This window comes from Podarcis bocagei, assembly GCF_964188305.1.
Source record: "Podarcis bocagei genome assembly, chromosome: 13".
In the NCBI taxonomy this organism is placed as follows: Eukaryota; Metazoa; Chordata; class Lepidosauria; order Squamata; family Lacertidae; genus Podarcis; species Podarcis bocagei.
The window spans coordinates 18,436,390-18,457,489 of record NC_138138.1 but is presented as its reverse complement, the minus strand read 5'-3'; the positions used below and the strand labels follow the sequence as shown (position 1 = coordinate 18,457,489).

The 21,100-nt window shown below is 47.3% G+C and overlaps 1 protein-coding gene across 2 annotated transcripts in view; it reads left to right on the top strand.

Moving 5' to 3' along the window:
• The window catches only part of MYBPC2 (myosin binding protein C2), a 67,304-nt gene extending 46,209 nt beyond the window's left edge, over positions 1-21,095 (top strand). For both annotated transcript variants that reach the window (XM_081166099.1, XM_081166100.1), the window contains 13 exons: positions 454-613; positions 719-823; positions 2,237-2,425; positions 5,024-5,158; positions 5,986-6,153; positions 7,083-7,171; positions 8,639-8,834; positions 13,696-13,835; positions 16,533-16,692; positions 17,936-18,072; positions 19,651-19,837; positions 20,430-20,473; positions 20,869-21,095. In XM_081166099.1, coding sequence (XP_081022225.1) covers positions 454-613; positions 719-823; positions 2,237-2,425; positions 5,024-5,158; positions 5,986-6,153; positions 7,083-7,171; positions 8,639-8,834; positions 13,696-13,835; positions 16,533-16,692; positions 17,936-18,072; positions 19,651-19,837; positions 20,430-20,440 — 1,677 coding nt within the window. In that variant the 3' untranslated portion in view covers positions 20,441-20,473; positions 20,869-21,095. The remainder of the gene's footprint in view (positions 1-453; positions 614-718; positions 824-2,236; positions 2,426-5,023; positions 5,159-5,985; positions 6,154-7,082; positions 7,172-8,638; positions 8,835-13,695; positions 13,836-16,532; positions 16,693-17,935; positions 18,073-19,650; positions 19,838-20,429; positions 20,474-20,868) is intronic.
• Positions 21,096-21,100: the final 5 nt, after the last annotated feature.

Genomic DNA, 21,100 nt, shown 5'->3' with positions numbered 1-21,100 from the left:
TGTTTGGGATTAGTACAGTGGTACCTCGGGTTAAGTACTTAATTCGTTCCAGAGGTCCGTACTTAACCTGAAACTGTTCTTAACCTGAAGCACCACTTTAGCTAGTGGGGCCTCCCGCTGCCGCCACACTGCCGGAGCACGATTTCTGTTCTCATCCTGAAGCAAAGTTCTTAACCTGAAGCACTATTTCTGGGTTAGCGGAGAAACATACCTGAAGCGTATGTAACCTGAAGTGTATGTAACCCGAGGTACCACTGTAATTGCATTGTGATTTGGTGTTGTTATAATGAGGCTACCATTGGATTATTGTAATTGAAAATTAATAAAAATGATTGTCAAAAATATATTTTTTATTTTTATTACTACTACTGTTTAGGGTGTCCCTATTTTCATTGGAGGTTATGCATACTTCTCTGCTTGGCTCATCTTTGCCTGCTCTCCCATGCTCCTCAGGTCTTTGCGGAGAAGGAAGGCCGGGTCCGTATTGAGGAGAGGAACGAGCTGAGCAGTTTCGTGATAGAGAGTGCCGAGCGCTCAGATGAAGGGAGCTACACCATCAAGGTGACCAATCCGGTGGGGGAGGACATAGCGACCCTCAATATCAAGGTGGTGGGTGAGTAACCTGGCTGGCTGCAATTGCGGGGCAGGTCTTTTAGTCCTGGCTGGCCTGCCGTCCCACTGCTCCCATCTTACTCCCATTGCTCCATGTCTTTGGCAGACGTCCCCGATCCTCCGGAATCCGTGCGCATCACTTCGGTGGGAGAGGACTGGGCCATTTTGGTGTGGGATGTGCCCAAATACGACGGCGGCATGCCTGTGACTGGTAAGAGACCTGGGGGTATAGGGCGGCATACAAATTGTGCATATTGCTATGATACTGTGGCTATAATAATCAAAAAACATTTATGCCCTTCACATGCCTGGTTAGGGAGTAGCAAACCCTCACTCTTCATTGGTCAGGTCACATTATTATTATTATTATTATTATTATTATTATTATTAGTGTTTCTGTGTGTTCAGGATATGTGCATATCCCTCTTATTCAGATGAGTGCCCATACCTATTATTATTATTATTATTATTATTATTATTATTATTATTATTATACCTTTAAAATGGGTGTGTTCATCATCACAGATTACAAGGACATGTCCCTTCTTTTCAAAATCATTTTTTAAAATGGGTATGTGTCCTCCTCCATCAATCACTCTTTCACGTTCCTATTCAAAAGCATTAGCATTTTTGGTTTGGGTTCTTTCCCCCTTGGGAGAGAAATTGGCTCAGTCGATTTCACAACTCCATTGCCTTGTATAGTTCTTCTCAGTAGCATAAAGTTCTTCTGAATCTTACCTGCGAATGAACCTAAGATGGCATAGCTCAGGGGTCAGCAAACCTTTTCAGCAGGGGGCCGGTCCACTGTCCCTCAGACCTTGTGGGGGGGCCGGACTATATGGGGGGGGGGGGAGGAATGAACAAATTCCTATGCCCCACAAATAACCCAGAGATGCATTTTAAATAAAAGCACACATTCTACTCATGTAAAAACACGCTGATTCCCAGACCGTCCGTGGGCTGGATTTAGAAGGCGATTGGGCTGGATCCATCCCCCGGGCCTTAGTTTGCCTACCCATGCATAGCTGTCAACTTTTCCCTTTTCTTGCGAGGAATCCCATTCGGAATAAGGGAATTTCCCTTTAAAAAAGGGAACAGTTGCCAGCTATGTACCCATGGCATTGCTGGATCACTGGGGATCCCTTGTCTGTGGGGACAGTTGTTGGCAGGGAAACGATGGAGGAGTGCATCTTCGGTGGTGAAGTCAAACTGTTTGAAGCTTACAGCATCTGCTGTAGAGATTGATATGGGAGAGACATGTTTTATTGCGGCTGGGGCAGATAAAGGCTTCCGGTTGTGCTGCTGCAGATGCACCATGGCGTATCTTCTCTCTGTGCTCCTCCCAGCGGTCATTCCTCCTCTGGTCACTGCTGTGGATGCCCAACCTGGCTGCCTACATATCTCCAGACACTGTGGTCACCCTCAAGAATGATGGAGTTGATGTTGCCAGCCTTCATGTTTGCAGACACCTTTGTAACTCAAGAGTTGGCCTGGTTCCCGGTTCCCGAAGCCAGCTCCCCATAGAGCACGTCCTTGGGGATCCTGCCACCTTCCATTCTGTGGACAATCTCTGGGGAGCTGGTATCTCCTCCCGTTGACCTCATTTCCCCCCTTTCTGCCTCAGGGTACCTGATGGAGCGCAAGAAGAAAGGAAGCATGCGTTGGATGAAGCTGAATTTCGACGTTTTCACCGAGACAACCTATGAGTCCACCAAGATGATTGAGGGGGTGCTGTATGAGATGCGAGTCTTTGCCGTCAACGCAATCGGAGTCTCTCAGCCCAGCCTGAATACCAAACCTTTCATGCCTATTGGTGAGTAAAATTTGTGTGTTTATGGGGGAGGGCGCTATTGATCAGGAGGTGGAAAGAGACAAGAGTATGAAATGTGGAGGCCATGGAGTAATGATAAAGAGTGCGGGATACAGTGGTGCCTCGCAAGACGAAAAGAATCCGTTCTGTGATTCTCTTCGTCTAGCGGTTTTCTCGTCTTGCGAAGCAAGCCCATTGACGGATTAGCGGATTAGCGCTATTAGCGGCTTATCTGCTGATCGGATCAGCTGATAAGCGGCTTAGCGGCTTAGAAAAAGGGGGGGGGGAAACCAGCAGGAACTCGCAAGACATTGTCGTCTTGTGAAGCAAGCCCATAGGAGATTCGTTTTGCGAAGCACCTCCAAAACGGAAAACTCTTTCGTCTAGCGAGTTTTCCGTCTTGCGAGGCATTCGTCTTGCGGGGCACCACTGTAAAAGCCAAATAATCCCTTCTTCCTACCTTAGGTGAGTGAAATCATCCTGGGCCCTGCTTAGCTTTGCAAGGGTGCTAGCAATTTTATTGCTGCGCCGCTGGGTGTCTTGCCCCTTCTTCTCTCGCCTGCAGAGTGACTGACAAAGAGAAAAGGAAGCTAGTTGGCGGTAGGGATGGAGGAGAAATTTGATTTGGGTCTCGTTTTGAAGCCGAATCTATCAAATTCACACTTTGCAAAACAATATATGAACAGCTGACGAGCGGCAAAGAGGGAGATCCCCGGCCGCGTCCTAGAGGAGGGTGCTCTTCTCCCAGATGGATCATCTTCTGTGTTACTGCGTTCACAAGAGCCATGTGTGCTTGAGACACATTTTGCTGAATGTGAAGCCTCCTTTTTTGCACTCTTATAATTTTGTATTTTCTGGCCTTGTTCTTTCTGCTTCTGTGCCATGAGCAAAAGACTCTTTTGTCTGGAAACAAGCTTTGCTCTCTGTTCCCTTAGGGCTCCCTGTTTAAAAGATTCTGCAGAAGCTCTGAAATCAAATTTAAAAACAATTGAACAGTCAATTGAACTTCCATGAAAAATACGTATTGTTTAAAATGAACCACCCATTCCATTCAAGAATATGGCTTGCCTCTAAGCATAATGATCAGATCCATCTATTTCCATTCCGGGAATCCCCCCAATCGCATGGGGCTGGCCTCCACCCGCCGAGCGCGTGGAGGGGCCGTGAAGCCCGCAACCCCACCTCCTGCTTAAGGCGGAAGTGGCTTTATCCTATGAAATTCGCGCTCATCTTCAATTTGCTGTGCAGCTCAGCAGCCCAAAAGTGTTTACAAAAGGGTATATATTAGGGGGCAGTGGGCATAAAAATGAACGCACTGGTGAAAATAATATACACAAATGCATTACGTTGCTTGTAAAAATGTGTATGTTAGTCCAAACTGCATATGAAAATGTGTATGTTAGGAGAAAAATTTGCACTGAAATGCTGGTGGATTTTTATGAGGGTTTAAAAATAAAACAAATCACAAATTGCTGCAAAATGTGGAGAACCAAAAATGAGAAATTGAGAGAACTGTAATTGGCAGATTGTTTTACCCCAGCTGGTGGTTACCAGGGCCAGGGCCTTTTTAGTTGTGGCACCCAGCCTGTTCAGTGCCTTGCCAAGTGTGGTGCACTAGGCCCTTTCCCCACATTGCTTGAAGCAGCTAGTAAAAACATGGCTGTTCAAAAATACTTTTACCTGGCTGTTCTCTTTTCTGCTGGTAATTATTTGATGCCTTAATTTCACTGGCTGTTCTTGATGTCATTGTAGGGGCCTGGTTTTGATGTCAATATTGGTGATTTTTCAAGGGATCGCTCTATATTTTATTATTAAAATTTACATATGTATTAGGATAATAATATCAGATTTATAAACAAATGTATGGAATTAGGGTATTTTTTGGGATCTATTCACATATTTTTTTCTCTACACATTTTTGCGACTTTTTCTTTCCTCCCCATCTTTTGTATCACTTTATTTCTTTATAACTGAAAACTTTTCAATAAAATATTAATAATAAACCCCCCCGAATATATTTTATTATCATTTTGTCCTTTGCATTTTATGATGCCATGAATATCTTTGAAAACTAGGGGAGTATAATCTTCTTCTTCTTCTCCTTCTTTGGCGATCACTTGTAGCTTGAGTATGATTGTCTTCCATAAACACGGTTTTAACAATGAGTCAGTAAGTGACTGTGGAGGCCTATTCTGGATCCACACGTCCTTCCACAGTGGGGACATTGGTTTCTGGGCAGGAGTTGATCACGGTGAGGGTTTGCCAAGCGTGCCTTCCTCCTAGCACGTTTCTCACTTTCATCCTGAGTTTGAGCGTCTTCAAAGCCCACGACGCCTTTGGTAAAGGCTGTTCTCCAATTGGAGCGTCCGCAGGCCAGTGTTTCCCAGTTGTTGGTGTTTATACTACATTTTAAAAAGAAGAATAAGGAGGAGAAAAAGAAGGAGAAGGAGAAGAAGAAGGCATTGACAAAAAGTACAAAATGGCAGGCTCTCGGCATTTGAGACCAACTGGAAGTTGTGGATTTGTCTGTATAAATGAGAGACCAATGGTGTGTTTGTGCATATGTGTAATTGTTCTTCTGCTTCCTCCCTCCTCCTTCAGCCCCCACTAGTGAGCCACTCCACCTCACCCTGGAGGATGTAACAGACACCACGGCCACTTTGAAGTGGCGTGCTCCCGACCGGATTGGTGCAGGGGGTATTGATGGCTACCTCATTGAGTGGTGCAAGGAAGGAAGTGAGTATCAGGGGGTCAAGGGTCTGGAAACCGAGCCTATTGAGGAATGGTTGAGGGAGTAGGGTTATGTTTGGCCTGGATAAGAGAAGACTGAGAGGAGATATGGTAGCCATCTTCAGATATCTAAAGGGCGGTCACATGGAAGATGGACCGGGCTTCTTTTCTGCTACTCTGGATGGTAGGACCCGAATCAATGGCTTCAAGTTACAAGAAAGGAGGTTCCAGCTAAACGTCAGGAAGAGCTGTTCAGCAGTGGAAAGGACTCAGAGCCTGGGGTTGGTGGTGGGATGATGTTGAGGTGGTCAGAGGGAGAAGACTGGGTGGAGGAGGTGTCAGAAGCTGAAGGGGCAACAGGGCTCAATGAGTTGGCAGAGTCTGTAGCAGAGAGATTTCCAGAATCAGAGACAGGAGAGGAGAGAGGCCAAGAGGCAGAGATGACTCTGGCTGGTGAAGAGGCATGGGTGTTTTCCCCTCCTGCTGTTACAATATCCCCTCCCCACTTGTCTCCCAGAACCAGGAGAGGCATGAAAAGGGTGGAGGATAAGTTAGCTTTACATAGGCGTAGTCTCAAATTGCTTGGGGGAAACCCTGGAAAGAAGGGGACTTAGGGAGCTGTGGGGAGGGATGGACCTTCAATCTCAGCAACTGTTTCATGGAGGCAAGACCTACCAGACATGAGTTGCTGGGCTTATTAGGCCTGGCACTCCTGTCCACATCCTGGGATTTTTTTGGCTAATAAAGAGTTAACTCCAATTTACACAGTGTGATTTATTGCTGGCTCGCTCCTGTCATCCAACACCCTCTAACCTTGTGTTCTCTGCTCCCAGCCGACGAATGGGTAGCTGCCAACACAGAGCTGGTCGAACGCTGTGGCTACACCGCTAAGGGACTTCCTACAGGGGAGAAGCTTTTGTTCCGGGTCATTGCGGTCAACATCGCTGGCAAGAGTTTACCAGCCACCCTTGCGCAGCCGGTCACTATCCGAGAGATTGTCCGTGAGTCAAGTTGTATTTCTTGAGCTGTGAACCCTGAGCTCCCTCAGTGTCCCTACCCGGTCCCCTGGGCCTTGCTGCCTTATAAAGGGAGCCTGCAGAGGCAGAACATACAAGAGCTTCTAGTTTCCCTCCTCCAAAGGTTCTTGGAGAGCCAGACTGAGAAGATGTCCGTGGGCTAGATGTGCTTGTTGCTCCAGGTCGCTAGGAATTAGGAAGAGGAGAGAAACTTGATTCCGTTGGCATTTAGAGGTGGATCTGTCAAATTTGCAGTTTCCGAAACCAAATAAGAACTGACGTGCAGCCGTCCTTCGGAATTCGTACTTAGCCATATTTTGCAATGCGACTATCCTACCACAGTTTACAAAACGCACATGTTAGCTGAAAGTGTGCATGGAAGTTATTATAGCCATGAAAATAGTATACAAGAATTAGGAGAAATGGCTTGCAAAAAAAGGGGGGTACATGTAAATGTGTTTAGTAGGAGAAATTCAAACTGAAATGCTGAAGAATTTTTGAGAGGATTTAAAAACCGCAAATTGCTGCAGAAATAGGGAGAACTGGATTTAAGGCTGGAATGTTAAAGGACGTTGCCAATTTATAAACTTAAAACACTGAAGGATTTGAGTGTAGACTTACAGCACAATCCTAACCATGCCTGATGAGAAGTAAGTCCTATTGAATTCAATAGGGCCTACTCCCAGGTAAAGGGGGGTTATACTCAATATATACCCACTGAAATCAGTAAGACTGAACTTAGTTGTCTTAAAGTCATCCCATTTATTTCAGTAGGTCTGCTCTTAAGTACAACACATTAATCTAGATCCAACCCAATATGTGCCTAAACTGACTTTGGAAAGTCTGGATCCCAACCACCTGCCATCTTATGCAAATTTCATGCTGACCCACTTGCTTTCTCTCTCGCCTTATAGAGCAGCCCAAGATCCGCCTTCCTCGCCAGCTCCGGACGACGTACATCAGGAGAGTTGGAGAACAGGTCAACTTGGTGATCCCATTCCAGGTGAGCAGCTGGCTTTGGGGATTCCACCCACCCTGGAATTCATGTTTACCCAGAAGAACATTGAGGGAGGTTTGAAGTTTCACTTGAAGCCCTTCCTCATCCAGGTTCTTCATGTTCCTATCACAGTTTTAAGCAAGCAAGCAAGCAAGCAAGCAAACACTTACCTACACAGTCTTTCTGTCAGCCCTTCCTCTCAGTGCTGTGTCTGGGTTTGTCAAAACTCTCCTCTGAGCGTTGATGGCTAACCTCTGAAAGCTCTCCAGATACAGTGGTACCTCAGGTTAAGTACTTAATTCATTCCAGAGGCCCATACTTAACCTGAAACTGTTCTTAACCTGAAGCACCACTTTAGCTGCCGCACCCCCAGAGCACAATTTCTGTTCTCATCCTGAAGCAAAGTTCTTAACCTGAAGCACTATTTCTGGGCTAGCAGAGTCTTTAACCTGAAGCGTAGGTAACCTGAAGCGTATGTAACCCGAGGTACCACTGTATTTCCCAACCATGATCTCCCATTGAGGAAGCGTCAGCCCCATTAGCCTGCAAACCTGCCTACTGAAAGAAGGTTGCCCCAAGCAACTGAAAAACTTTGTTTTTGGAAAACAGCCAGAACCCCCACATCCCAGCATCCTAGGAATATTCCATCCAACTGCAGTGTTTGCAGACTCATTCCCCCTGCAGTCTCCAATTCGGGAACAAGCCCAAATGCAGAATGTATGCCTACAACATCCTGCCAGTTTATTTTCCTCATATTTTGCGGGGTCTTTCCTCGTTGAAGAGTGCAGGAGAAGTCCGAAAGCAACTCATTTTTTAGGTGACGTTTTGGTTGGCACTCCTAATACAGCCATACCTTGGATCCCGAACGCCTTGGTACTCGGACGTTTTGCCTCCCAAACACCGCAAACCCAGGAGAGGGTGTTCTGGTTTGCAAATGTTCTTCAGAACCTGAACGTCCGACGGGGCTTCTGTGGCTTCCGAATGCCTGCAGGAGCTTCCTGCAGCCAATCAGAAACCGCACTTTGGTTTTTGAACCTTTTGGAAGTCAAACGGACTTCCAGAACGGATTCCATTCGACTTCCAAGGTACAACTGTAAAAGGTTTGCCAGCTGTGGGTTTTGAACTTCCTCCCCTTATGGACAAACACAACTTCCTTTTATTTATTGATTTTTAGACACATAAAACCAGGCATAGGCAAACTCGGCCCTCCAGATGTTTTGGGACTACAACTCCCATCACCCCTGACCACTGGTCCTGTTAGCTAGGGGTGATGGGAGTTGTACTCCCAAAACATCTGGAGGGCCGAGTTTGGCTATGCCTGCATAAAACTATTCATGCGCCAACCAAGAACTCAGCTGGGAAAAGCTTCCAGCTCTGGAGCAAAATGTGGGGAGAAGTGGGGCAGGCTGGGTGGAAGGGATGCCGCTAGAATGAAGGCCTCTGTGGCAATGCCAAGCATTTGATCATCTCCAGGGTAAACCCCGCCCTGTAGTCACCTGGTCAAAGGATGGGAAGCCTCTGGACCCCAAAGAGATCAATGTCCGCACCTCCGACTTGGACACCATCCTCTTCATACGCAAAGCTCAACGGCACCACTCGGGCTTCTACGAACTCTCGGTTAAGATTGAAAACATGGAGGACAAGGCTATCATCAAGATCCGGGTTGTTGGTAAGGAGGACCGGCCTTCCTTTGAGATTTCATTGTTGCAACAGCAAATTTACATTTTTTAAAAAAGCTAACCATGTTTTGGGGGTGCAGCCGGGGTAGGTGAATATGGGGGAGACTATGTAGAGGGGGATGTGTGTGTGTGTTGTCTCAAGTTCTCTTAGAATCATGTGGTTTTAGAGCTGAAAGGACATTGGCGGTCATCTAGTTGCGTCAATCAATCGACGTCTATTTCGGTGGTACCCAAATTGTTGGTTCACAGACCCTAGAGGGCCTGTGTAACCCACCCAAGAGGTCCGTGGCACCATACACATAACAAAAACTACCATAAAATAATAATAATAATAATTACTATTCTTTATTTATACACTGCCCATCTGGCTGGGCTTCCCCAGCCACTTTGGGCTGCTCCCAACAGAATATTAATAATAATTTTAAAAGTGCTAAAACATCAAACATTAAAAACTTTCTTAAACAGGGCTGCGTCCAGATGTCTTCTAAAAGTCAGTTGTTAATTTCCTTGAAATCTGATGGGAGTTCCACAGGGCGGGCGCCACTATTGAGAAGGCCCTCTGCCTGGTTCCCTGTAACCTCACTTCTCACAGGGAAGGAACCGCCAGAATGCCCTCGGCACTGGACCTCAGTGTCCGGGCTGAACGACGGGGGTGGCTCCGCTCCTTCAGGTATACTGGGCTGAGGCTGTTTAGGGCTTTAAAGGTCTAATGATATTGTAGAGATATCAAAATTTTCAAAAGTAAGGGGTCGACGGTTTGGTTTTTGAAACACAAGGGGTGCTTAGCTACTTGGGAACCATTGGTCTAGTTCAACACCCCACCCAGCTCAACGTGCGAATCTTGTAACAGATAATCTTTATTTTGTCTTTGGTGAGGTCCACTCTCGCCTTGGTGCAGATAGTCAGAGAGGGAGATGAAGAAACACTTACAAAAGGCCTAACATTTTCTAAGTGTTGTGCAGACATTCAAAAGGAGTGTGCGCACACCGTACAAGTAAAGCCCATGACTTCAACACCTCCTGGGGACAGTGGTTTGTTAAAAGGTGCTGGGGAGCAAAATGGCAGTTCCCAGGATTCTTCAGGGGAAAGGCATGTGCTTTAAATGTGTGGAGCCAACTCCTGCCCACAGGCTCACAATCGACTGGCGAAAGGAGCAGGGAAGGAAGAGGGAAGCAAGCAATCGAACAGCTGTTCTGCTCTTCCCTTATCTGGCCAATGGGTGGGGCTGAGCTGGTCTTTACCATTCCATTATATAATATAATTCCATTATAATATCCCCTCCCTGCGACAAGCCAAGTTACAGGGAACCAGGCAGAGGGCCTTCTCGGTAGTGGCACCCGCCCTGTGGAACGCCCTTCCACCAGATGTCAAGGAGAACAACAACTACCAGACTTTTAGACGACATCTGAAGGCAACCCTGTTTAGGGAAGCTTTTAATGTTTCATGCATTACTTTATTTTAATATTGTGTTGGAAGCTGCCCAGAGTGGCTGGGGAAACCCAGCCAGATGGGCGGGGTATAAATAATAAATTATTATTGTTATTATTATTCCTGGAAGGCAAGAGGTGCAGGCAACCAGTGGCCCTAAACCCAAAGCCCAGAGGCGAGAGTTTCCTTCGCTTCAGCTCTACTGTCCAAGGGCGGCTGGAAGATGGCCTGGCAACTTAGAGGGAAGCAAGGGGTGGGCGCAGTCTCTGTTCTCCCCCCCTCCCTTCCCCCTTCCTTCTCGCTGCAGCTGCTAAATTGTTAACAAGCTTTAATCCAGGCCTGCTCCATCAGTCTCCTCTCTCCCCGTGGGAGACCTAGATACTCTCAACTCCCAGGCCTGCGAGAGAGACAGGAGGGTTGGCAGGGCACTAGGCAGCCTTCAGCCAGCTGCGCAGCAACCTCAGAAGATGCTGCCCATGGAAGCAAGGCACCTCCTCGTCTGGCTGGGCTGGCAGCTGCCTCCTGGCATCTGCCCCACTGGGGTTCTGTCTAGGGAGAGGAGAAAATAATTGGATCCAGTTTGCATTTAAAAGCAAACATCCCAACAGACCCCATTCTGAAACAATGTACAAACCGAAACACGGCCGTCCTTCAAAAACCCACCCTTTCCTGCAGCTCTCCTGCCAAGGAATGTGTACAAAAATGTCTGTGCTTTGTTGTTGTTGTTTAGTCGTTTAGTCGTGTCCAACTCTTCGTGACCTCATGGACCAGAGCACGCCAGGCACTCCTGTCTTCCACTGCCTCCCGCAGTTTGGTCAAACTCATGCTGGTAGCTTCGAGAACACTATCCAACCATCTCGTCCTGTCGCCCCCTTCTCCTTGTGCCCTCCATCTTTCCCAACATCAGGGTCTTTTCCAGGGAGTCTTCTCTTCTCATGAGGTGGCCAAAGTATTGGAGCCTCAGCTTCACGATCTGTCCTTCCAGTGAGCACTCAGGGCTGATTTCCTCCAGAATGGATAGGTTTGATCTTATTGCAGTCCATGGGACTCTCAAAAGTCTCCTCCAGCACCATAATTTAAAAGGTAAAGGGAAGGTAAACAGCTTTTCCGTGCGCTGCTCTGGTTCTCCAGAAGCAGCTTAGTCATGCTGGCCACATGACCCGGAAGCTGTACGCTGGCTCCCACGGCCAGTAAAGTGAGATGAGCGCCGCAACCCCAGAGTCGGCCACAGGGGTCCCTTTACCTTTTAATTCTCCCCCTTCCATTGGGAGACAAACTTGGTGTCCACAACTTCTCTCTTACCGCCCCTCGCCCCTCCCCCTCCATCCTGACCTCCTTGGTGCCTGGTACCCCTTCCCCACCCCCTCCTCCTCCCTCTCTGCCTGTGTCACCATCTCTTATCAGCTCCCACCCTTCCCCCGTGCTAAGAGGGGAGATATCATGTTCTTCCATTCTATATTTAAGCTTCTCCCTGATGGTTTAAGCCAGATGTCACCTCTCCCGACACCAGCGAAAAAGGCCCCCCCTCCCTCGCCCTCCCCAGACATGGGCACTTTCTGATCAGCCGCCTCCTCTAATCCCGATTTGGCTGGCGGAATGTTTGAAGTGAAATTTAGCATCTTCCAAGAGCCTTCTGGGAACCTGCCTTTGAAAGTGGAGCACGCTGGAGAAGGTGCTAGTCGCAGATCTGCCCTCCGGCCCACCCCACCCCACCTTCCCAGCACCAGCGGACAGGGCTGGGTCTCTCTGTGTTTGTGTTGCATGTATCGACCATGTATTGAATTAGCTGCTTCCTGCATCCGTTTCAGGCAGGGGTGCAATGACGTTTCAGCCTTTGGGTCGTTTCAGGCTATTGTCTTACCGTTCTTAATGGGCTCCTCTCTTGAGATGATAGGTAAAGGTACAGGGACCCCTTACCATTAGGTCCAGTCGTGGCCGACTCTGGGGTTGTGGCGCTCCTCTCGCTTTATTGGCCAAGGGAGCGGCGTACAGCTTCTGGGTCATGTGGCCAGCATGACTAAGCCGCTTCTGGCGCACGGAAATGCTGTATACCTTCCCGCTGGAGCGGTACCTATTTATCTACTTGCACTTTGACGTGCTTTCGAACTGCTAGGTTGGCAGGAGCAGGGACCAAGCAATGGGAGCTCACCCCGTCGCGGGGATTCGAACCGCCGACCTTCTGATTGGCAAGTCCTAGGCTCTGTGGTTTAACCCACAGCGCCACCCACTGTGATGATATTGTGTATTATCTACTTAACTTTGAAATGTGACAAGCAGGCCTTGCTGGATTTGCTCGGTCTGCTGAGTGGAGCCCTGGACTTTTGCCCCAAAGCCTGCTGAAAGCATTTTAGCAGGTTACAGAAGATTCAATGATTCACTCATGCTATCCCCATTTAACAACAACAACAATTTTTAATTTATTTTTATTTATACCCTGCAATTCCCTGTTCAGAAAACTGGGCTCAGGGCAGCTAACAACAAATTTAAAACACTTAATTGATGCAACAAAAAACAGCATAAAATACAGAATAAAATGTGAACAACAATAAATTCAGAATTCAAAAATCAATTTAGTAGGAAATTCATCCAATAAACATTAGATGATCACCAGGACTAGCTGGCTAAGTTAGTCCTGTTTGGGCCAGTGAGGAGACCAGGGGAGAATTAGCTGTGGAATCCCAGAGTGGGTAATCTTCATAAAAAGGGGAGGGGGAGGGAAGGAAGGGGAATAAAAGATCAGGCTAAGTTCAAATTGAGAGCCAGGTGGAATAGCTCTGTCTTACAGGCCCTGCAAAAGGAATCCTGCAGGGCCCTGGTCTCATGGGACAGAGCATTCTACCAGGTCGGAGCCATCACTGAGAAGGCCCTGGCCCTGGTGGAGGATAATCTGATAATTTAATATGGTCTAGAGAGCTGCTAGGGACGCGGTTGGCACTATGGGTTAAACCACAGAGCCTAGGACCTGCTGATCAGAAGGTCAGTGGTTCGAATCCCCACGACAGGGTGAGCTCCCGTTGCTTGGTCCCTGCTCCTGCCAACCTAGCAGTTTGAAAACACTTCAAAGTGCAAGTAGATAAATAGGAACTGTTCCGGCGGGAAGGTAACCGGCGTTTCCGTGTGCTGCTCTGGTTCGCCAGAAGCGACTTAGTCATGCTGGCGACATGACCCGGAAGCTGTACACTGGCTCCCTTGGCCAATAAAGCAAGATGAGTGCCACAACCCCAGAGTCTGCCCCGACTGGACCTAATGGTCAGGGGTCCCTTTACCTTTACCTTTTTTAGAGAGCTGCTGGGTCTATTGTATTTCTTTACATCATTTTAGCAATTGCAGGGAACCTTTGCTTACACTGTTTTGGCTAAGGGACCATTCCCTGTTTATCCATAGTGATGCAGCAGCCCTTGTTGTTTCCCATTCCTTCTGCAGAGAAACCGGGTCCAGCACACAACGTGATGGTGAAGGAAGTGTGGGGCTTCAATGCCTTAGTAGAGTGGGAACCTCCCAAGGACGATGGGAATTCGGAGATTACGGGCTACTCCATCCAAAAAGCTGACAAAAAGACCATGGTAAGGTTCCCTTTCACTATTGGGCTTCTGCTTCTAGTAATGATGAATCAAAGTCTAGTAATGGGCTTGGGTTTTCCCCTGGCTCTCGCTGAGAACGTGTGCCAGCGGCTACCTTGCAACGTTGCAAGAGACTAACTGAGGCAGGACATTGTGGGTTGTATGCAGTGCTAGTCCTACTCAGGGAAGATCCATTGAAATCAACTAGTAGAGTTAACTAGGTCCATTAATGACAATGACTTCAATGGCTTCCAGTCCATTTCCAGGACCTGCTCAGAAACGCTGGTCTTTACCTGTCAGGAGTAAGCATGGACCAATGGTAGCAAATAGTATGGGAAACAGCCTTACTAGAAAAAATAGCCAATAAACTGAAACTGACACGGGGACAAATAGAAGAAGACGCCTTCACCCTGGTATGGCTCCCCTTTATCACATACACAGCCCAACAAGACAATGACAAAAATCCACCAACAGCATACAAATCAATATGGCTAACCTGATCTAAAACACCCACCCACGAAAACAAAGATCACCACAGCCATTCACAAACAAACAACCACACCCTAGGCCAAGCCCAACCTCTCTCACCAACAAAGAAACACAAGTGAACCTGCACAAGCGGCGCTGACACAAAACCCCGTATATATTAAGTATAATAGAAACATCACCACCTGACCCCACCCCCACTTACCTTCCCCCCTCCACCTCTTTCCCCCTTTTCTTCCTAATGTCTCAACAAATGAAACTGATCTGTAAAAAATGTAACTTGGAGAAGAAGAAAAAAGAGAGAGGCATTGCACATACTTTTGTAAACCAAGAAAATCTTTAATAAAAATACATTTTTTTAAAAAAACCAAAAACACTGGTCTTTAAAGCCCTTCATAAGATAGGGTCAGGGTACTTGAAGGACCACCTGTCTTGGTGGACTTACCTGCACATGCAGATCTTCTGTAGTGGGCCTCCTACAGGTGCCCCTGCCATCTGAGCTGATAGGTGACCGGAGGTAAGAACTTTTTGGTGACAGCACACCACTTGCAGAATGCTCTCCCTAGAAATATTTGCTCGGTGCTGGTCTTAGAATCCTTTTTGACAGGGCCAAATGCTTTAAACATTTCCCCCCATGAGTTCTTTAGGCTGTGTTATGCATCTAAAGCACACAACTCTCTCCAAAGAACCCGGGAACTGTAGTTTTGCCCCTCATGGAGCTACAACTCCCAGCACCCTTCACAAACTATGGTTCCCAGGATTCCTGAGGTGGGGTAACCTGTGTGCTTTAAACATGCTTTAAATATACGGTGCGTGCCCAGCCGTCAGTGCGGTTTTAGACCCTGCGGCTTGCTTTTGTGTGTTGGTTAGTATAAAAACACTTGCGACAAATGGATACTCTGAATAGTTGTGCAAAAGGGAAGCAGCCTCCCATCCTAAGTTAGTGACCCCAATTCAGTCAGAATAAGTTCATAAAAACATGCTCAGATTGCTCATTTACTGCTGACACTATCAGAGAGAGAAAGAAAGAGAAAGAGAACTTCTCTTACCACTGTGAAGATTCACATTTTGCCAGTGGCAAAATTCACAGCAGGAAGACCAGGCAGCAGTTCCTGCTACAAGAGCGGCATCAAAGGAGCACAGATCTTGTTTCTGGAGGACATGATGTAGTTACCTCCATATGTGTGTGTGTGTGTGTGTGTGTGATTTATATCCTCCTATTTTAGGCTACAAGCTTTCAGAGTAAAAATAAAAACCCAAATGACAGATTTGTAGAAGTACAGCACAGAAAACAGCATGTAAAAAACAACAACAGCAAGAGAAATTTTCAGCCAGATAAAATAGTGCATAAAACAGAAAAGCTGGGCTGGTTTTTTTAAAATAAAAAAGAACACCATTCCCTTGCCTACTGCCAAAATGGCATCAAGCACTTATGCACAACCAGGGAGCCTCATTCCTACATCGCCTCTCTTCCCACTTCTTGAGCATCTACTCCTTCCCTCTCTGTGGACCCTGCACACCTCTCTGTTGTTTTGAGGGGGGGGCATCTGTGGCTCAGATCCTCCCTCCCCTGCAGCTACCGTATTTTTCACTCTATAGGACACACTTTTTCCCTCCTAAAAGGCAAGGGAAAATGTGTATCCTATGGAGCGAATGCAGGGGGGAGGCAGGCAGGAAAAGCCCTGCTGCTCCCAGAGCTGGGGGGGGGAAATCATATTTCCCCCCCCCTTGATTTCCCCCTCTGAAAACTAGGTGTGCCCTATGGTCAGGTGCGAGGGGACGCGGGTGGCGCTGTGGGTAAAACCTCAGTGCCTAGGACTTGCCGATTGTATGGTCGGTGGTTCGAATCCCCACTGCGGGGTGAGCTCCCGTCTTTCGGTCCCAGCTCCTGCCCACCTAGCAGTTCGAAAGCACCCCTAAGTGCAAGTAGATAAATAGGTACCGCTTTATAGCGGGAAGGTAAACGGCGTTTCCGTGTGCTGCGCTGGTGCTGGCTCACCAGAGCAGCTTCGTCACGCTGGCCACGTGACCTGGAAGTGTCTCCGGACAGCGCTGGCCCCCGGCCTCTTAAGTGAGATGGGCGCACAACCCTAGAGTCGGACACGACTGGCCCGTAAGGGCAGGGGTACCTTTACCTTTACCTTTATGGTCAGGTGCGCCCTATGGAGCAAAAAATACGGTATTTCTCTGACCGTCCCTGCTCTCCTTCCGCAGGAGTGGTTCACAGTATACGAGCACAACCGCCTCACCCGCTGCACGGTGTCTGACCTCATCATCGGCAACGAATACTACTTCCGAGTCTACAGCGAGAACATCTGTGGGCTTAGCGAAGCTCCCGGGGTCTCCAAAAACACCGCCAACATTCAGAAATCTGGTAAATGCGGTGGAACCAGATGGTGGCTGGCAATTGCTCTAGCGGTCTGGGAATGGGACGACCAGGGCTTAGCAGAAGGGGCTGTGGTCTGCACCTTCCAGGCTAATGCACAGAAGGGAACTTCGTTATCTTCTGGCTTTCACGCTTCTGAATGCTCTGGTGCAGTTCTTGGCTCATAAAAAAGGCACCAAAAGACATTAAGATGCATATTTTGAGGAGAAATATTCAATCGAACCAGGGCTTTCCGGGCTCTGGGCTCTAGCTGTTTTTGTACTGCGGTTCCCATCGTCCCTGACCACTGGTCCTGCTGGCTAGGGGTGATGGGAGTTGTGGTTCGGGGCCAGCTGGAGACGGGACTTATCCCAGGTTAAGTCTGTATAGGATTGAAACCTGGGCTACTTCATGCAATGCATACTGGCTAGATGTTTTGGTCGTAAATCGCTCTGGGTTGCCTTGGGCAAGATAAAGTGACTAACAAATGTTAATAATAATAATAATAATAATAATAATAATAATAATAATAATAATAATAATATTTTGAGTAGTTTGGATTTGATATCCCGCTTTATCACTACCCTAAGGAGTCTCAAAGTGGCTAACATTCTCCTTTCCCTTCCTCCCCACAACAAACACTCTGTGAGGTGAGTGGGGCTGAGAGACTTCAGAGAAGTGTGACTAGCCCAAGGTCACCCAGCAGTTGCATGTGGAGGAGCGGGGAAGTGAACCTGGTTCACCAGATTACGAGTCACCAGATTATGAGGGAAAATAATATATTCATGAATGCATATTTAAATGCGAATTTTCATGCAACTGCCATTGGCAGTTTAGTACCCAAAAACACGAAAGCCAACACACGTGAGAATGACGCAGACTAGAAATTAGCTGGCAATGCAATCCTATGCATGTCTGCCTGAGAAGTAAACCCCGTTGAGTTTGTTTTATTTCATACACACTGCTTGATTGTAAAAATCCTCAAAGCAGTTTACAGAAAGCTTCAACGGGACATTAAGAGCTGTTCGACAGTCTCCCTCGAGAGGCTTTCCTTCTAGCAGAGGCTGGATGGCCGTCTGTCATGGATGCTTTAGTTGAGATTCCCAGATGATTTTTGGGATCCCTTCCAACTCTCCAGTTCTATGATTTACTCCCGGGTCTGTGCGTATAGTAGGCCTTGCATCCCAATTTGCCCATCCCTAAGATCCGCTGATGGATTTGCTGTTTCCCTCCCCACCCCCTTCCCTTTCAGGAATAATCTGTAAACAGCTAAACTACAAGGAACACGACTTCAGCCATGCCCCTGTGTTCATGACGCCACTGGTAGACCGGACAGTCGTGGCTGGGTATACCACTGCCTTGAACTGTGCTGTGAGAGGATTTCCTAAAGTAAGTGCTGAGTGAGGAGGCAGAAAGGGATGATGTCGAGTTGTTTGGAGTGGCTCCTATCAAAAAACTAGGAATGTGGCGCTGAGAGGGATGTGAGATAACTGGAGGAGGGGAAAGCATGAAGAAAGTGGGGAAAGTGAACAGTGGACTAAGGATGGTACTTCCAAAATGTTGGGCTTTTTTTTTAAAAAAAAGTGTTGCTACAAATAAGAGAAAACAACCTTAGATTCAGTAAATTATAACCAGTATTAAAACGGTGGATTTTTCTTAATAGCAACACACACCAACGCCTCAATAATTGTCAGATACTGTGAATATGATTTTGAAGATGCTGCTAATTTAATTAAAGTAAACATGCCTGTGCTTTCCCCCCCACCCTGCCTCCAGCCATTCATTTTTTTTGTTCCACATAAGGAGGGTGACAAGGTACCACCAGTGATAATTAGTGTGTTGTGAGGGAGGTGATTAAGCCTTCTCTCAACTGCTACCACCCCCCCTTCTGCTGGCATGTTTTAATTGATTTTCTCCAAGAGTTCCTCCAGCGTGTCAGTCAGTAATTTGTGGGAGGAAATCTAGCACATACAGGAACTTTGAGGTTTGCACAGTTAAAGTGGATTAAAGTGCTGCCCTGGAGCAACAAATCCACTTTAAAAAAGCCCAGTTTTTTTGCAGTTTGGAAAAGCAATGCAGAAATGCACTGAAAGGCGTGAAAGGAATGAATGTTTAATAGGAAGGCACGTGAGCCCCCTGCAAGCAAATCAGAATGAGTGCTTAATGTCCTATGACCACCCTGCAAATGAATCACAATGCTCAATAAAACATTGGGCAGACCGCATCTGGAATACTATGTCCAGTTCTGGGCACCACAGTTTCAGGATATAGACATGGTGGAATGTGTGCAGAGGAGGGCAACCAAGATGATCAAAGGTCTGGAAACCAAGCCTTCTGAGGAACGGTTGAGGAAGTTGGGTATGTTTAGCCTGGAAAAGAGGAGATATGATAGCCATCTTCAAATATCTTAAGGGCTGTCACGTAGAAGATGCAGCAAGCTTGTTTTCTCCTGCTTTGGAGGCTAGGACTCAAACCCAACGGCTTCAGGATACAAGAAAGGAGATTCCCACTAAACATCAGGAAGAACTTTCTGACAGTAAGAGCTGTTTGATGGTGGAAATGGTTGTGGACTCTCCTTCCTTGGCGGTTTCTAAGCAGAGGTTGGTCTAGCCTTGATCTACTACAGATGGGATGCATTGTCAAGCTGAAATATGAACTCTTTTTATATATTGAACTCTGGAAAGACACCTGGAATCTGGCACACTTTTTTTGTTTTTTTTAAGCACATGGGTGACAAACCTTCATTTTCAGGGATAAAAGGTTGAAATCCTTTTCAATGCTAATGCTTAAAACTGATAGGTTGGGGATTTTTTGCACGCAATTTTGGTTGCAACTGTTTCCCCTTTGAGCGTATGAGGCAGTACAATTTGATATATGACAAGGTGTTTTAGAACGGCGTGTGTGGTGATCAGGATTCCTTTCATCTGGATTCCTTTTAATCTCTTCTCGCCCTTTGTCTGTTCCCAGCCCAAAATAATCTGGATGAAGAACAAAATGGACATCAGCGGGGACCCAAAGTTCCTGCAGAAAAACAACCAGGGAGTGCTGACCCTCAACATCCGCAAGCCGAGCCCTTTTGACAGCGCCACTTACTCCTGCAAGGCCGTCAATGAACTGGGGGAGGCCATAGTGGACTGCAAGCTGGAGGTCAAAGGTGACTGCAGCATGAAAGGGAAATGGGTTGTCATTGCTCAGATTCCTTTTTCTTGCCGTTGTTTTAAAAATAACGACATACCCAGCCTAGGGATGGTGCAGCACAGAGGAGAGGATGGGAGAGCTTTAGTCCCAGGATCTGTTTCGGAAACTGAAACTTGAACAGCAGTGTTCAAGAACCCTGATTTGTGAAGGGAAGCTTTCTCTCAGCCATCCCATAAGCTCACCCCAATCCCTAAAATGGGTAGAAGTTGCAGTTGTTATATAGACTGCCAGGTTTAAACCTGACAATTTCACGTGTACCTATAGGGTGAGGGATATGTGTTCCTTCACATGTTCTTGGGCTTTAGCTCCCATCATCCATGCCTGTTGGCTGATGGGAGTTAAAGTTCAACAGCCTCTGCAGGAAGATGTTTGCTTAGAAGTGCAGAAAGGAGGACTCCATACTTATTTCCCGCATGCATGCATAGGCAAGTGGGATTGGTGGAAGTGGAAAACACAATCCCTTCTCATTCACAGAGAGTAAAAATGTGTCTGCCAAAACGCTTGATACTCTGTTCCTCTCCTCTCTTCTTCTCCCCCCCCCCCCACAGCGCCGCAGTAATCTTATTGCCACAACTGCCAACACCTGGAAGAGGTGAGTAACACGGAACACACCATGCTGGGTGAAGAGGAACAAGCAGTTATTTGGATTTCAAGGCAGAAAACGGAATTCCTTTATAAATCTGGAAACGACTGCAATTTGGAGGGTGGAGAAAGCAGCCTGGTGATGGGGGCTGTGGCAGTCTGGGATGGAGTTGCTGGGTGACTAGAATTTGGGCTGGGGTGGAGAGGGAGACAGCTGTGTATGTTTCGTGTTGGACCTGGTTGTCAGGAACAGAGCCTCGTGGTCCGAAGCAAGACTGAATGTGCAGGAACCGTGCTTACAAAATGGAGGAGGGATGCTTGAGTGTGCTTACCTGGATGAATCTGTTTGCCTCGCCCTACCCACTAGCCAGTGATGCTAATTCCTGCTCTGCTCTTTCCACACAGCTTACGATCACCCCCTTCTTTTCTCCACGGTGTCCCTTCCCACCTCGTGCAGATGCTAAGTGGGGAAGTGGATTGAGGCGTGTTCACCTCCTCACCCCACTGAAGAAGCTACACATATCATGCTTGGATAGAAGGAAGCTACCACAGAGCAGCTAACGCGCCCCTGTATCTGTCCGTGTGCCTGTCTGGTCCGTTGTTGTGTCAATAAAGTGACCTTGATGGGATAACCTGT